Raw genomic sequence first — 16,770 nt, forward strand, 5'->3', positions numbered from 1 at the left:
GTTATAATTATAGCACTACAGCTGCAGTAGTACCGGGTCTGAGTCACATAGACAAGCTGTGTGTGCTGATACACGGTATAATTATAGCACTACAGCTGCAGTAGTACTGGGTCTGAGTCACATAGACAAGCTGTGTGTGCTGATACACAGTATAATTATAGCACTACAGCTGCAGTAGTACTGGGTCTGAGTCACATAGACAAGCTGTGTGTGCTGATACACAGTATAATTATAGCACTACAGCTGCAGTAGTACTGGGTCTGTGTCACATAGACAAGCTGTGTGTGTGCTGATACACAGTATAATTATAGCACTACAGCTGCAGTAGTACTGGGTATGATCTCACATAGACAAGCTGTGTGTGCTGATACACAGTATAATTATAGCACTACAGCTGCAGTAGTACTGGGTGTGAGTCACATAGACAAGCTGTGTGTGCTGATACACAGTATAATTATAGCACTAAAGCTGCAGTAGTACTGGGTCTGAGTCACATAGACAACTTACTTATTATTTTTTTGTATAATTAAGTTAAACCAATAATTTTATGGTTTATATCTCACTTGTTCTGTCAACAGATAAAGTATTATCAAATATCAGAACAGTTTTATACAGTGTATTATTCAGAGAAACTGAAAAAAATATAATTTGGATATAAAATATGTTTAATTATTCTGTAAATAAATCGGTGTACTTTTGTGTCATTTCTTGCTGTAATTACAGGGCCTCTAGAGGAAAACCCGGGCACTGGGCTATTAGATGTGAAGGAAGAGAATGAGACAGATGACATGAATAGTCATCAGACTGAAATACATTGGTCCCTCCCTGCCGGTGAGTAGTAATACGTGAGAGTCTGCCGGAGCTGTGCACACAGTTACTTACTGCTCTCCCTTGTAGTTTACTGTCTGGTTTATAAGCGCAGATAACAAAATGAGTTTAACCCTTGTTTAGTTCATGTTGTAGTTTTATAATGGAATATGGAGGATCACCGCACAGAAAACAAATATTAAGTTATAAAGTAAAATAATAGAGGGAAAGCACCACATTGTGTGTATTTGGAGCTATTGTCTGTCTGGGAACTATGCAAACTGTTTTATGTTTTTAAGGAGATCATGTGATATAAAAACTGATTCTGCTTGATTCAAAGATAACGCTGCTATAGTGAAAGTTGAGATAACAGATGATCTGGGTGTGATGTCTCAGATAGGAATCCTGGATGAGGAAACCAGCGATAGTATCAACCTAGGTGAGTGTGCACATGCGTCTGAGGGATGTGGGTTACAGATGAATGTACACATACAGTATGTTGTGTCTCAGGTATGCAGATTACATGTGAGTGTGCATGTATGTTTAGTCTGAGGGATACAGGTTACAGTAGAGTTTGCATGTACATTGTGCCTGAGATTCTTGGGTCACAGATGAGTGTGCATAATAAATGTGATAATCTGGTAAATAATTATCTCATATGCCCTAATTAATTTCTGGTTCATTACATGATTTTATTTATAATAAGAGAGATATTGATACATCCCACAAGCGCATATACACTTGTCTTCTCACTGTACAGGGCGTATGGATGTGACGCCTTCAGATGGCTCAGCGTTTGAGCACAGAGGAGAACCGTATGTGTGTGATCAGGTGAAGACTGAGGAGGATGAAGTTCCTATAAATACGGATACAGGTGAGTAGCGCTTATTAAGTTAAGGGAAGATTCTGTAATGGTGACATTTTGTCTCTTGTAAATAAGTTATATTTGCTCAGATGGTTACATGGCAGACAGTATAAGTCTTAGGTAAACCAATTACACATTTTTTAGCAAACAAAATGAACCTGATGACTTAGTTACACAATTCTGTGATATTCCTCTCAGCTCCTCCAAGTGACTTCACATATGTTGCCAACTTAACAGAATTTAAGGTTTGAAAAATATAATTTAAATGATACTTTTGTTTGATTAGTGTGTTAAGCACTTTTTTTTATCACTATGTATGTGACATGTTTGAGGGGCACAGGCCAGGGGTGAGTGTTAGTGGATGACATGTCAGGGACACAGGGCACAGGTGAGTGTACATGTGTGACATGTCTGAGGGACACAGGGCACAGGTGAGTGTACGTGTGTGATGTGTCTGAGGAAAACAGGGAGGGCACAGGTGAGTGTACATGTGTGATATGTCTGAGGGACACAGGGCACAGGTGAGTGTACATGTGTGAGGTGCCTGAGTGATACAGGGCACAGGTGAGAGTACGTGTGTGACATTTCTGAGGGACACAGGGCACAGGTGAGTGTACGTGTGTGATGTGTCTGAGGGATACAGGGCACAGGTGAGTGTACGTGTGTGATGTGTCTGAGGGATACAGGGCACAGGTGAGTGTACGTGTGTGATGTGTCTGAGGGATACAGGGCACAGGTGAGTGTACGTGTGTGATGTGTCTGAGGGATACAGGGCACAGGTGAGTGTACGTGTGTGATGTGTCTGAGGGATGCAGGGCACAGGTGAGTGTACGTGTGTGATGTGTCTGAGGGATACAGGGCACAGGTGAGTGTACGTGTGTGACGTGTTTGAGGGATACAGGGCACAGGTGAGTGTACGTGTGTGACGTGTTTGAGGGATACAGGGCACAGGTGAGTGTACGTGTGTGATGAGTCTGAGGGATGCAGGGCACAGGTGAGTGTACGTGTGTGATGTGTCTGAGGGATACAGGGCACAGGTGAGTGTACGTGTGTGATGTGTCTGAGGGATACAGGGCACAGGTGAGTGTACGTGTGTGACGTGTCTGAGGGATACAGGGCACAGGTGAGTTTACGTGTGTGACGTGTCTGAGGGATACAGGGCACAGGTGAGTTTATGTGTGTGACGTGTCTGAGGGATGCAGAGCACAGGTGAGTGTACATGTGTGTGATGTGTCTGAGGGATACAGGGCACAGGTGAGTGTACATGTGTGATGTGTCTGAGGGATACAGGGCACAGGTGAGTGTACGTGTGTGACGTGTCTGGGGGATGCAGGGCATAGGTGAGTGTACGTGTGTGACGTGTCTGAGGGATACAGGGCACAGGTGAGTGTACGTGTGTGACGTGTCTGGGGGTTGCAGGGCACAGGTGAGTGTACGTGTGTGATGTGTCTGAGGGATACAGGGCACAGGTGAGTGTACATGTGTGACGTGTCTGAGGGATGCAGGGCACAGGTGAGTGTACGTGTGTGATGTGTCTGAGGGATGCAGGGCACAGTTGAGTGTACGTGTGTGATGTGTCTTAGGGATACAGGGCACAGGTGAGTGAGTGTACGTGTGTGATATTCAGATATTACAATTTCCATGTGTTTTGCTAAATAGCTCAAATATGACCTTATTTATATGATCTATACAGGTGATGTTAAGACTGAAGTCACACTTAATGCTGAACAAACAAGTGATCTGTATGTAACTAGGCAACTGAAAGCTGTGAAGCAGGAAATCGGTGACAATATCAGTACAGGTGAGTGCAGGTTTGATGTGTCTGAGGGATATAGATCATCTTACCCATTAAACACAGGGAGGTTTTTATTTGGGGGAGAGGGAGACATGTTTAGACTCCTCATCTGCTCAAACCTATAACAGATGAAAACTCTCTTGTTATTTGTGCATTTATCATTGCACAAGCAGTACTTGTGAACTGCTTGTGCAATGCCGCCCCCTACAGGTGTCAATCAACCCGATCGTATGCGATTGGGCGGATTGATGTCCACTGCCTCAGAGGAGGCGGACGAGTTAAGAAGTTACATTCAGGGCCATTCACCCCTTGTCAAATCGGCCTCTATCTCAGCAGTGATATTTCTCTTGTAAGATGTATCGAGTCCACGGATTCATCTTTACTTGTGGGATATTCTCCTTCCCAACAGGAAGTGGCAAAGAGAGCACACAGCAGAGCTGTCCATATAGCTCCCCCTCTAGCTCCACCCCCCAGTCATTCTCTTTGCCGGCTCTAAGCAATCGGAAGGGTAAAGTGAATGTGGTGTTAGAATTGTAGTTTTTATTTTCTACAAGCAAGAGTTTGTTATTTTAAATGGTACCGGTGTGTACTATTTGCTCTCTAGCAGAAAGGAGATGAAGATTTCTGCAGGGAGGAAGATGATTTTAGCATGTTGTAACTAAAATCCACTGCTGTTCCCACAAAGGACTGAGGAGTGCAAGAAAACTTCAGTTGGGGGGAACGGTTTGCAGGTTAGGCTGCAATAAGGTATGTTCAGGCATTTATTTCTAGACAAGACTGTGATAATGCTAGAAAAGACTGATAAATCCCCATGAGGGAAGGGTAAGCTGTATTCAGAGACTAAGTATGGAATTTCAAGCTTACATAACAGGGCTAGTTTATGCTGGTTGACACTACTTTATGGCAAACGGTTTTTATTGAAAATATCGTTTTTCTAAGACACTTTGAAGGTTCCTTTGGGTTTCTTTCAGGGGTTGTTACCCACATGGCAATTATTAAATCACTTGGGAGTGTTTCTTTAATCTTCACAGGCACCGTAGTGAGGCGGGAGGGGCCTAATTTCGCGCCTCAGATGTGCAGTTATATTTGACTAGAAGTTCAGGCTGTTTCACATGGAGGGTCCTGCTGCAGTTTGAGGGCCTATAAGAAGCCTTTTCCCCACAAATCTGGTTCCTAAGGGAAGGTAGGGCCACAGCAGAGCTGTGGCAAGGTGCTGAACGTTTTTTAACCGTTTTTTTTTACTTACTGTCGATCCGGTTTGGGCATTAAGGGGTTAATCGTTTTTATTGCTAGTGGTGCAATTTTACTAATGCTTTAGGTACATACTGTAAACATTTCAAAAAGTTTGCTGCATTTTTTCACTGTTTTGCAAAATTGTGTGCCTTTTTTATCTCTTAAAGGCACAGTAACGTTTTTTTCAAAGTGTGTTTTTACTTGATTAAAGTGATTTCCAAGCCTGCTTGTTTTACTACTGTTAAACATGTCTGACACCAAGGAAAATCCTTGTTCAATGTGTTTAGAAGCCATGGTGGAACCCCCTCTCAGAATGTGTCCCACTTGTACTGATATGTCTATACACTTTAAAGAACATATTGTTGCACTTAAAAATGTGGCCCAAGATGATTCTCAGACAGAAGGTAACGAGGTTAGCCTGTCAACCTCTCCCCAAGTGTCACAACCAGTTACGCCCGCTCAAGCGACGCCTAGCACCTCTAGTGCGTCTAACTCTTTTACCTTGCAAGACTTGGCGGCAGTTATGAATAATACCCTATCAGTGTTCTTATCTAAACTGCCTGTGTTACCTGCAAAGCGTGATAGCTCTGTTTTAAGAACAGATAGTGAGCATTCTGACGCTTTAGTAGCTGTATCCGATATACCCTCACAGCGATCTGAAGCTGGGGTGAGGGATGGGCTGTCTGAGGGAGAAATTTCTGATTCAGGAAAGGTTTCTCCTCAGACAGATTCAGATACGTTGGCTTTTAAATTTAAACTAGAACACCTCCGCTTATTGCTCAGGGAGGTATTAGTTACTCTTGATGACTGCGACCCTATGGTGGTTCCAGAGAAATTGTGTAAAATGGACAAATACCTAGAAGTTCCTGTTTACACTGATGTGTTCCCGGTCCCTAAGAGGATTGTAGATATAGTTACTAGGGAGTGGGATAGACCAGGTATTCCCTTCGTTCCCCCTCCTGTTTTTAAGAAAATGTTCCCCATATCTGACCCCATGCGGGACTCGTGGCAGACAGTCCCTAAGGTGGAGGGGGCTGTTTCTTCACTTGCTAAACGCACAACTATACCAATTGAAGACAGTTGTGCTTTTAAAGACCCTATGGATAAAAAATTAGAGGGTTTACTTAAGAAAATTTTTGTTCAACAAGGTTTTCTTCTCCAACCTATTGCGTGCATTGTTCCTGTAACTACTGCAGCTGCTTTCTGGTTCGAGGCGCTGGAAGATGCGCTCCAGACGGAGACCTCATATGAGGACATTATGGACAGAATTAAGGCTCTTAAGCTGGCTAATTTTATCACAGATGCCGCTTTCCAACTAGCTAAGTTAGCGGCAAAGAATTCAGGTTTCACCATTTTAGCGCGCAGGGCGCTATGGCTAAAGTCCTGGTCGGCCGATGTGTCGTCAAAATCTAAACTCTTGAACATCCCTTTCAAAGGAAAGACCCTCTTCGGGCCTGAATTGAAAGAGATTATTTCAGAAATCACTGGGGGAAAAGGCCATGCTCTCCCTCAGGACAAGTCCTTTAAGATAAAGAACAAACAAAATAATTTTCGTTCCTTTCGGAATTTCAGGAGCGGTCTCGCTTCATTCACCCCTGCTGCAAAGCAAGAGGGTAACGCTTCACCACCCAGGTCAGCCTGGAAACCTTACCAGGGCTGGAACAAGGGTAAACAGGCCAAGAAGCCTGCAGCTGCCTCTAAGACAGCATGAAGGGATAGCCCCCGATCCGGGACCGGATCTAGTAGGGGGCAGACTCTCTCTCTTCGCTCAGGCCTGGGCAAGAGATGTACACGATCCCTTGGCCTTAGAGATTGTATCCCAGGGATATCTTCTAGAATTCAAGGACTCCCCTCCAAGGGGAAGGTTCCACATTTCTCGTCTGTCTACAGACCAGACAAAGAAAGAGGCGTTCTTACGCTGTGTAGAAGACCTACATACAATGGGAGTGATCCACCCTGTTCCAATTGCAGAACAAGGGCTTGGTTTTTACTCAAACCTGTTTGTGGTTCCCAAGAAAGAAGGAACTTTCAGACCAATCCTGGATCTCAAAATTCTAAACAAATTCCTCAGAGTCCCATCATTCAAGATGGAGACCATTCGGACAATCTTGCCAATGATCCAGGAGGGTCAATATATGACCACCGTGGATTTAAAGGATGCATATCTGCACATTCCTATCCACAAAGATCATCACCAGTTTCTCAGGTTCGCCTTTCTGGACAAGCATTACCTGTTTGTGGCTCTTCCTTTCGGGTTGGCCACTGCTCTCAGAATTTTCACAAAGGTACTAGGGTCCCTCCTTGCGGTTCTAAGACCGCGGGGCATAGCAGTGGCTCCTTATCTAGACGACATCTTAATTCAGGCGTCGACTTTCCAAAGAGCCAAGTCTCACACGGAAATTGTATTGGCCTTTCTGAGGTCTCACGGGTGGAAGGTGAACATCAAAAAGAGTTCTCTCTCCCCCCTCACAAGAGTTTCCTTCCTAGGAACTCTGATAGACTCGGTAGAAATGAAAATATTTCTGACGGAGGTCAGAAAGTTAAAACTCTTAACCACTTGCCGAGCCCTTCATTCCATTCCTCGGTCATCTGTAGCTCAGTGCATGGAGACAATCGGATTAATGGTAGCGGCAATGGACATAGTCCCTTTTGCACGGATACACCTCAGACCACTGCAACTATGCATGCTCAAACAGTGGAATGGGGATTATGCAGATTTGTCTCCTCAAATACAGCTGGACCAGGGGACCAGAGATTCTCTTCTCTGGTGGTTGTCTCAGGATCACCTGTCTCAGGGAATGTGTTTCCGCAGACCAGAGTGGATCATCGTAACGACCAACGCCAGTCTGTTGGGCTGGGGTGCAGTCTGTGACTCCCTGAAAGCTCAGGGCTTATGGTCTCGGGAAGAAGCTCTTCTCCCGATAAACATTTTGGAACTGAGGGCGATATTCAACACGCTTCAGGCATGGCCTCAGCTAGCTGCGGCCAAATTCATCAGATTTCAGTCGGACAACATCACGACTGTAGCTTACATCAATCATCAAGGGGGAACAAGGAGTTCCCTAGCAATGACGGAAGTAACCAAAATAATCAGATGGGCGGAGGATCACTCCTGCCATCTCTCAGCAATTCACATCCCAGAAGAAGACAACTGGGAGGCAGATTTTCTAAGTCGTCAGACTTTTCACCCGGGGGAGTGGGAACTCCACCCAGAGGTATTTGCCCAGCTGACTCAGCTATGGGGCACTCCAGAATTGGATCTGATGGCGTCCCGTCAGAACACCAAACTTCCTCTTTACGGGTCCAGGTCCCGGGATCCTCAGGCGGTGCTGATAGATGCTCTAGCAGCGCCTTGGTCCTTCAATCTGGCCTATGTTTTTCCACCGTTTCCTCTCCTCCCTCGTCTGGTTGCCAGAATCAAGCAGGAGAGGGCTTTGGTGATTCTGATAGCGCCTGCGTGGCCACACAGGACCTGGTATGCAGACCTAGTGGACATGTCATCTGTCCCACCATGGACACTACCAGTGAGGCAGGACCTTCTAATACAAGGTCCTTTCAAACATCCAAATCTAATTTCTCTGCGTCTGACTGCTTGGAGATTGAACGCCTAATTCTATCAAAGCGTGGTTTCTCTGAGTCGGTTATTGATACCCTGATTCAGGCTAGAAAGCCTGTCACCAGGAAAATCTACCATAAGATTTGGCGAAAATATCTTTTTTGGTGTGAATCCAAGGGTTACTCATGGAGTAAGATTAGGATTCCCAGGATATTGTCCTTTCTCCAGGAAGGGTTGGAGAAAGGCTTATCAGCTAGTTCCTTAAAAGGACATATATCTGCTCTGTCCTTTTACACAATCGTCTGGCATAGGTACCAGACGTTCAAGCGTTTAGTCAGGCTTTAGTCAGAATCAAGCCTGTTTATAGACCTGTGGCTCCGCCATGGAGTCTGAATTTAGTTCTTTCAGTTCTGCAAGGGGTTCCGTTTGAACCTTTACATTCCATAGATATTAAGCTTTTATCTTGGAAAGTTTTGTTTTTGGTAGCTATCTCTTCTGCTCGAAGAGTTTCAGAGTTATCTGCTTTACAGTGTGATTCACCTTACCAGGTTTTCCATGCATATAAGGTAGTTTTGCGTACCAAACCCGGTTTTCTTCCTAAGGTTGTGTCTAATAAGAATATTAACCAGGAAATTGTTGTTCCTTCTCTGTGTCCTAAGCCTTCTTCGAAGAAGGAACGTCTGTTACACAATCTTGATGTGGTTCGTGCTTTAAAGTTCTATTTACAAGCAACTAAGGATTTCAGACAAACATCTTCATTGTTTGTTATCTATTCTGGTAAGAGGAGAGGTCAGAAGGCGACTGCTACCTCTCTTTCCTTTTGGCTGAAAAGCATCATCCGTTTGGCCTACAAGACTGCTGGCCAGCAGCCTCCCGAAACAATTACTGTTCATTCTACCAGAGCAGTGGCTTCCACGTGGGCTTTTAAAAATGAGGCTTCTGTTGAACAGATTTGTAAGGCAGCGACTTGGTCTTCGCTGCATACTTTTTCCAAATTTTACAAATTCAATACTTTTGCTTCTTCGGAGGCTATTTTTGGGAGAAAGGTTTTACAAGCAGTGGTGCCTTCCGTTTAAGGTACCTGTCTTGTTCCCTCCCTTCATCCGTGTCCTAAAGCTTTGGTATTGGTATCCCACAAGTAAAGGATGAATCCGTGGATTCGATACATCTTACAAGAGAAAACAGAATTTATGCTTACCTGATAAATTACTTTCTCTTGTGATGTATCGAGTCCACAACCCGCCCTGGCTTTTAAGTCAGGTAGATTTTTTGTTTAAACTACAGTCACCACTGCACCCTATGGTTTCTCCTTTTTCTTCCTAACCTTCGGTCGAATGACTGGGGGGTGGAGCTAGAGGGGGAGCTATATGGACAGCTCTGCTGTGTGCTCTCTTTGCCACTTCCTGTTGGGAAGGAGAATATCCCACAAGTAAAGGATGAATCCGTGGACTCGATACATCACAAGAGAAAGTAATTTATCATGTAAGCATAAATTCTGTTTTTGTTTAATTTCTCTGAGTTTTTTTAAATCCCTAAGAAAAATTTTACATCTTCTGTCATATCACTGTTTCATTCTCAGTCACAAGCAATACATGTTAAGATAACTAAAAATTCAAATGCAGTAAGAGGTGTGCAAATGTTCTTGCTATCAATGTGGTTAGAGAGAAAATGTGACAACTGCAAGTATTTTTATCAGTGAACAAATATGGACCTGCCAACCTCTAGAAGCTCTGCCTTTAACTTAAATTTTTCATTTTGCATAACGGAATAACTTAAAGGGACAGTCTACACCAGAATTGTTATTGTTTTAAAAGATAGATAATCCCTTTTTTATCCATTCCCCAGTTTTGCATAACCAACACAGTTATATTTATATATTTTTTTACCTCTGTGATTATCTTGTATCTAAGCCTTTGCAAACTGCCCCTTTATTTCAGTTCTTTTGACAATCAGTGATAGCTCCCAGGTAACTTCACGTGCACGAGCACAGTGTTATCTATATGAAAAACATGAACTAACACCCTCTAGTGGGGAAAAACCTGTTAAAATGCATTCTTAAGAGGCGGCCTTCAAGGTCTAAGAAATTAGCATATGAACCTCCTAGGTTAAGCTTTCAACTAAGAATACCAAGAGAACAAAGCAAAATTGGTGATAAAAGTAAATTGGAAAATTGCTTAATATTACATGCCCTATATGAATCATGAAAGTTTGTTTTGGACTAGACTGTCCCTTTAATGTAACAAATCCGGTTCTGAAATTGTAAGACTTAAACAAGCTGAAAAAATCAGATTATGTAATAGGTGAGTTAATAAGGAAGGACGTGTTAAAATGGATGGGAATTTAAAATGATGGTAAACCTTAACTAATCAAATGCCATATATTTAATCTTTGCCATTAAAAACGTATATGTGTACCTTTTCTGTTTTTAATCCTTCTGTTAAAGGGTTAAATTAGTGCATATAGGCCTAGATTACGAGTTTTGTGTTATGGTGTGGTAGGGCTATTACCGCTGAAAAATTGGCCATTGCGCTGAAATGGCCGGTAACACATATTACAAGTTGCGGCGTTATAGCTAATAGTCTGTAACGCAACGTCCATTCTGCACTCCAAAAAAATGCGTTGCGTTACAGCCTATTCCAACAAAATCCATTCCGCTATCTGAGAGCAGTAGTTATGGATTTTGCAAAACAAAAATGTTTCACAAAACTCATAACTAAAATGTTACAAAGTACACTAACACCCATAAACTACCTATTAACCCCTAAACCGCTACCCTCATGCATCGCAAATACTATATTACACCTATTAACCCCTAATCCGCTGCCCACCCACATAACCAACACTAAATAAATCTAGTAAATCCTAATCCGTTGCTCCCCGACAAAGCCGACACTAAATAAACCTATTAATTCCTAAACTGCCAGCCCCCCTCATTGTAACTAATAAACTAAACCTATTAACCCCTAAACCGCCAGCCCCCCACATCTTAACTAATAAACTAAACCTATTAACCCCTAAACCGACAGCCCCCACATTGCAAAACACTAAATTAAACCATTTACCCCTAAACCTAACACCCCTCTAACTTGAAATTAAAAGATAATATATAACTATCTTTAAATAAATAAAAACTTACCTGTGAAATTAAAAAAAAACGACATAAAAACATAGCTATTCTGATAACATTTTACAAAAACTACCAATTAAAAAACCTAAATTATATGATTAAAAAAACCTAAATTACAAATTTAAAAAACCTAAAACTACAAATGTTTTTTAAAAATCTAGCATTACAAAAAATAATAGACACTAAAAATATGAAAAATAAAAAACTCTTAAGATTACAAAAAATAATAAAAGAAATGATCAAAAATAAAAACACTTACACCTAATCTAATAGCCCTATAAAAATAAAAAAGCCCCCCCAAAATAAAAATACCCGCTAACCTACAATAAGCTACCAATAGCCCTTAAAAGGGCCTTTTGTAGTTTAAAGTTAAAAATGAAGTTAAACAGCTCTTTTACATACAAAAAATTACAAAGTCCCCCCAACAATAAACCCCCCTCTCCCAACCAACCCCCCAAAATAAAAAAAAAACTAAGCTACCCATTGCCCCTATAGGGGCATTTGTATGGGCATTAACCCCTTAGTGACCAGACCATTTTTCAATGTTCTTACCGTTAGGGACCAGGGTTGTTTTTACATTTCTGCTGTGTTTGTGTTTAGCTGTAATTTTCCTCTTACTCATTTACTGTACCCACACATTTATATACCGTTTCTCTCGCAATTAAATGGACTTTCTAAAGATACCATTATTTTCCTCATATTTTATAATTTACTATGAAAAAGTTATAAAATATGATGAAAAAATTGAAAAAACACACTTTTTTTTTTCTAACTTTGACCGCCAAAATCTACACTTATACAACCACCAAAAAATACCCATGCTAAATAGTTTTCTACATTTTGTCCTGAGTTTAGAAATACCCAATGTTTACATGTTCTTTGCTTTTTTTGCAAGTTATAGGGCAATAAGTACAAGTAGCACTTTGCTATTTCCTAACCATTTTTTTTTTCAAAATTAGTGATAGTTACATTGCACCACTAATATCTGTCAGGAATGCCTGAATAACTCTTCACATGTATATATTTTTTAAAAGAAGACAACCTAGAAGACATTTTACCACCAGTATATGCCAAAGTTTGAGGGGGAAAAAACACACAAGACACAAATAGCAATTTAGGAATACATGTACTGAGAACTTTAAGGGTTTCTGCCAACGAACACCCCAATATGTGTTCAACAACATCTCCTGAGTACAGTGATACCACCCATGTATAGGTGTTTCAGGTTCTCTGGGGGCTAAACAGCCTGATTTTTAGGGGGTGCATTCCAGTTTTCCAACTTGGAATTTTCACATCAGGTCATCATGCACCGATGTCCTATTTGGGATATTTTTGAAGCCGGCCAATGTAATTTACCACCATCAAACCATATATTTTTGAAAAGTAGACACCCTAGGGCAGTACTTTCCAAACTGTGTGTCGTGACACATTAGTGTGTCAGTGGCAGTGTGTAGATGTGTTCCTGCTTCAGCACAAATTTTTTTTTCATTTAAAATTCTTTTTAAAAATTTTTTTTGGTTTCCGACTTTCCGCCTGCCTGCTAGGCATATCGCATGGTTGACTCATGATTGATACCTAGTGGGTCACAGATCATCTTAAACTATTGGTGCAGCTCAGTGGGAACTGAAACTATTCCCTTTGGCGGCACATTGGCTCGTGACTGCATGTGTAGTCAGTGAGTGGGATAGCAGTGTGTTTGCAGTGCAGGCAGTAGTCAGTCCGGCTCGCAGAGTTCTGAGGGCGTCAGCTTAAACGATGAACTGAAGTCAGAAGTCAGTGTTTTTTGTTGTTGCAGCTAGCTCCCAGTAGTGCATTGCTGCTCCTGCTCTTGATATATGGATAGGAAGTGGAAGCTTAAAATGCTTGATGATGAAATGTGAGTGTCTTTACCTAATAATCCACTAAATATTCAGAAACTGTGTTCATCCCATCAGCCTCATACAGTCCATTAAAATAGTAAGTAGCTATTGGTGTTATAAATTCTTACACATACATACTGTTACTTGTAAATACATTTCATTATTATATCATTTCTGTATGTGTCTGTATCTCTTAAAACAAGTTAGTTTAACCTCCTGTTTGATAGTACAACTGAATTACTGTGTCGCGAAATTATGTAGGTCTAAAAAGTGTGTCGCCAACATAAAAAGTTTGAAAAGCTCTGCCCTAGGGTATTTGGGTAGTCATTTTTCTTTTATAAGATACGACGAGTCCACGGATTCATCCTTTACTTGTGGGATATTATCTAACAGAAAGTGGCAAAGAGCACAACAGCAGAGCTGTCTATATAGCTCCTCCCTTAGCTCCACCCCCCAGTCATTCTCTTTGCCTACTCTAAGTACTAGGAAGGGTAAAGTGAAAGAGGTGATAAAATGTTCGTTTTTTATTTTCTTCAAGCAAGAGTTTTTTATTTTAAATGGTACCGTGTGTACTATTTACTCTCAGGCAGCAGATGGATGAAGACTTCTGCCTGGAGGCTGATGATTTTAGCATTTGTCACTAAGATCTGGAGCAGTTCCCACAGAGGCTGAGGGGTACAAGAAACATCAGTGTGAGGAAAGTTTTCATGCTATATAGCAGTGAGGTATGTTCAGTCATTTTTTCTGGAGAGACTGTGGTATTTCAGAAAGGCTGACAGTATCCCCATGAGGGTAAGGGTAAGCAGTAATCCTAAGAGTTATAGAAGTGTATTACAAAGCTTGCATAAGGGGCTAATTAAAAAATGGTTGACACTGAGTTTTGAATGTTTGTGGGCAAACGTTTTTTGAACTGGGAGTGCTGTTAACGTTTTTTGGGCAATAACGTTTTTTGGCAACTTTATTGAGGGTACACTTGGCTTATTTTTTGGGTCTCAGAACTCACATGGCTAGTTTGGAACTGCTCTGGTGCGGTTCATTTAGGCTGACAAAACATTGCGTGAGATGGGCGGGGCCTATTTTCAGGCCTCAGATGCGCCGTTGTATTTACTAAGCAAGCAGCAAGCTCCAACTCCGGAGGGCCCTTGTGGAAGTATTGGGCCAAATCAAAGCTTTAACCCCATGTTTCCAATCCCTGAGGGCAGGTAGGCACCACAGCAGGGCTGTGGCGAGGTACTGGGGGTGTTTTTTCCGGATTTAGGCCTTATTATCGATCCTGTTTTCACAATAAAGGGTTAAATGTTTATTTTTCTTGTGGGGCAAACTTAACTACACAAATTGAGTCTTATATTAAAAAAATTGAAAAGATTGGTGTATTTTAAAGCAGTTTTGCAGAACGTGTATGCTTTTTTTCTCTTAAAGGCGCAGTACCGTTTTTTAAGATTGTTATTTTTTCACTAAATAAAGTGTTTTCAAGCTTGTTTGTGGTCATTACTAGCCTGTTCAACATTTCTGACATTGAGGAAAGTCAATGTTCAATGTGTTTAGAAGCCATTGTGGAACCCCCACTTAGAATGTGTCCCTCATGCACTGAAAGGTCAATACATTGCAAAGGACATATTTTAGCTAATAAAAGAATGTTGCAGGATGATTCTCAGTCAGAAGGGAATCAGGTTATGCCATCTAATTCTCCCCAAGTGTCACAAACATTAACGCCCGCACAAGCGACGCCAAGTACTTCTAGTGCGTCTAATTCTTTCACCCTGCAAGATATGGCCGCAGTTATGAATACTACCCTCACAGAGGTTTTATCTAAGCTGCCTGGGTTGCAGGGGAAGCGCAGTAGGTCTGGTGTGAGAACAAATGCTGAGCCCTCTGACGCTTTATTAGCCATATCCGATGTACCCTCACAATGTTCTGAGTTGGGGGTGAGGGATTTGCTGTCTGAGGGAGAGATTTCTGATTCAGGAAAGATGGATGTTCCCTCAGACAGACTCGGATATGACGGCTTTTAAATTTAAACTAGAACACCTCCAAAGATCCTATGGATAAAAAATTAGAGGGTCTCCTAAAGAAAATATTCGTTCATCAGGGTTTTCTTCTGCAACCTACAGCTGCTTTTTGGTTCGAGGCTCTGGAGGAGGCTCTTCAGGTTGAGACCCCATTAGATGATATTCTGGATAGAATTAGGGCTCTCAAGCTAGCTAATTCTTTCATTACAGATGCCGCTTTTCAACTGGCTAAATTAGCGGCAAAGAATTCAGGTTTTGCCATTTTAGCGCGTAGAGCGTTATGGCTTAAGTCCTGGTCTGCTGATGTGTCATAAAAATCTAAGCTTTTAGCCATCCCTTTCAAAGGTAAGACCCTATTCGGCCCCGAACTGAAAGAGATCATTTCAGACATCACTGGAGGAAAAGGCCATGCCCTTCCTCAGGATAAGACAAATAAGATGAGAACCAAACAAAATAATTTTCGTTCCTTTCGAAAATTCAAAGGTGGTTCCTCTACCTCTTCCCCTGCTGCAAAACAAGAGGGGAATTTTGCTCAATCCAAGTCAGTCTGGAGTCCTAACCAGACTAGAAACAAAGGTAAACAGGCCAAGAAGCCCGCTGCTGCCACCAAGATAGAATGAAGGGGTAGCCCCCGATCCGTGACTGGATCTAGTAGGGGGTAGACTTTCTCTCTTTGCTCAGGCTTGGGCAAGAGACGTTCAGGACTCATGGGCTTTAGAAATCGTAACCCAGGGGTATCTTCTAGATTTCAAAGATTCTCCTCCAAGGGGAGATTCCATCTTTCTCAATTGTCTATAAACCAGACAAAAGGAGAGGCATTCTTACGCTGTGTAGAAGACTTATATACCATGGGAGTGATCCCATGCAAACGCCTTGATGCCTCGCTGGTTCCTTTCAAGTCTGCTAACTTACTATTCTCCAGCTGAGCCTTGGCGTGCACACGGAACAGCCGCAGTTGGATTGGCGTACATTACGGCTTGACGCTGAGTGAGGAGGAGCTTACTGTGACAGCAGCATGTGTTGCAATCGGCAGCTGGGAACACGCTTACGCTCACCCGGCATATCGTTGTTAGAGGTTAGTGTATCAGGAGGCCGGCGGAGACGAAACCCTGGATACTGCTAGAGCGCTTCTGAGACAACCAGATGGTAACTCCGCAACCGCATAGTGGGGCCGCATTCACATTATAACCTGAAGACTGCCGGGTGAGTTCATCTTTCCTCTTTCCTATCAATTTAACGTAACTTATCGCCACAGCCTGGAGCTGCAAAGGGGGACGTTTTGTATGTGTATACCACATGGGAGTGATCCACCCAGTTCTGAAAACAGAACAGGGGCAGGGGTTTTACTCCAATCTGTTTGTGGTTCCCAAAAAGGAGGAACCTTCAGACCAATTTTAGATCTCAAGATCCTAAACAAATTCCTCAGAGTCCCATCCTTCAAGATGGAGACCATTCTGACTATTTTACCAATAATCCAGGAGGGTCAATATATGACCACCGTGGACTTAAAGGATGCGTA

At 42.2% G+C, this 16,770-nt stretch overlaps 1 protein-coding gene across 1 annotated transcript in view; it reads left to right on the forward strand.

Moving 5' to 3' along the window:
• LOC128657376 (zinc finger protein 547-like) overlaps positions 1 to 16,770 on the forward strand; it is a 243,522-nt gene that overhangs the window by 175,865 nt on the left and 50,887 nt on the right. Inside the window, exons 6-9 of the mRNA XM_053711704.1 lie at positions 724 to 831; positions 1,148 to 1,246; positions 1,568 to 1,681; positions 3,366 to 3,473. Coding sequence (XP_053567679.1) covers positions 724 to 831; positions 1,148 to 1,246; positions 1,568 to 1,681; positions 3,366 to 3,473 — 429 coding nt within the window. The remainder of the gene's footprint in view (positions 1 to 723; positions 832 to 1,147; positions 1,247 to 1,567; positions 1,682 to 3,365; positions 3,474 to 16,770) is intronic.

The sequence above is a fragment of the Bombina bombina genome, chromosome 4 (assembly GCF_027579735.1).
Source record: "Bombina bombina isolate aBomBom1 chromosome 4, aBomBom1.pri, whole genome shotgun sequence".
NCBI classification, from domain to species: domain Eukaryota; kingdom Metazoa; phylum Chordata; class Amphibia; order Anura; family Bombinatoridae; genus Bombina; species Bombina bombina.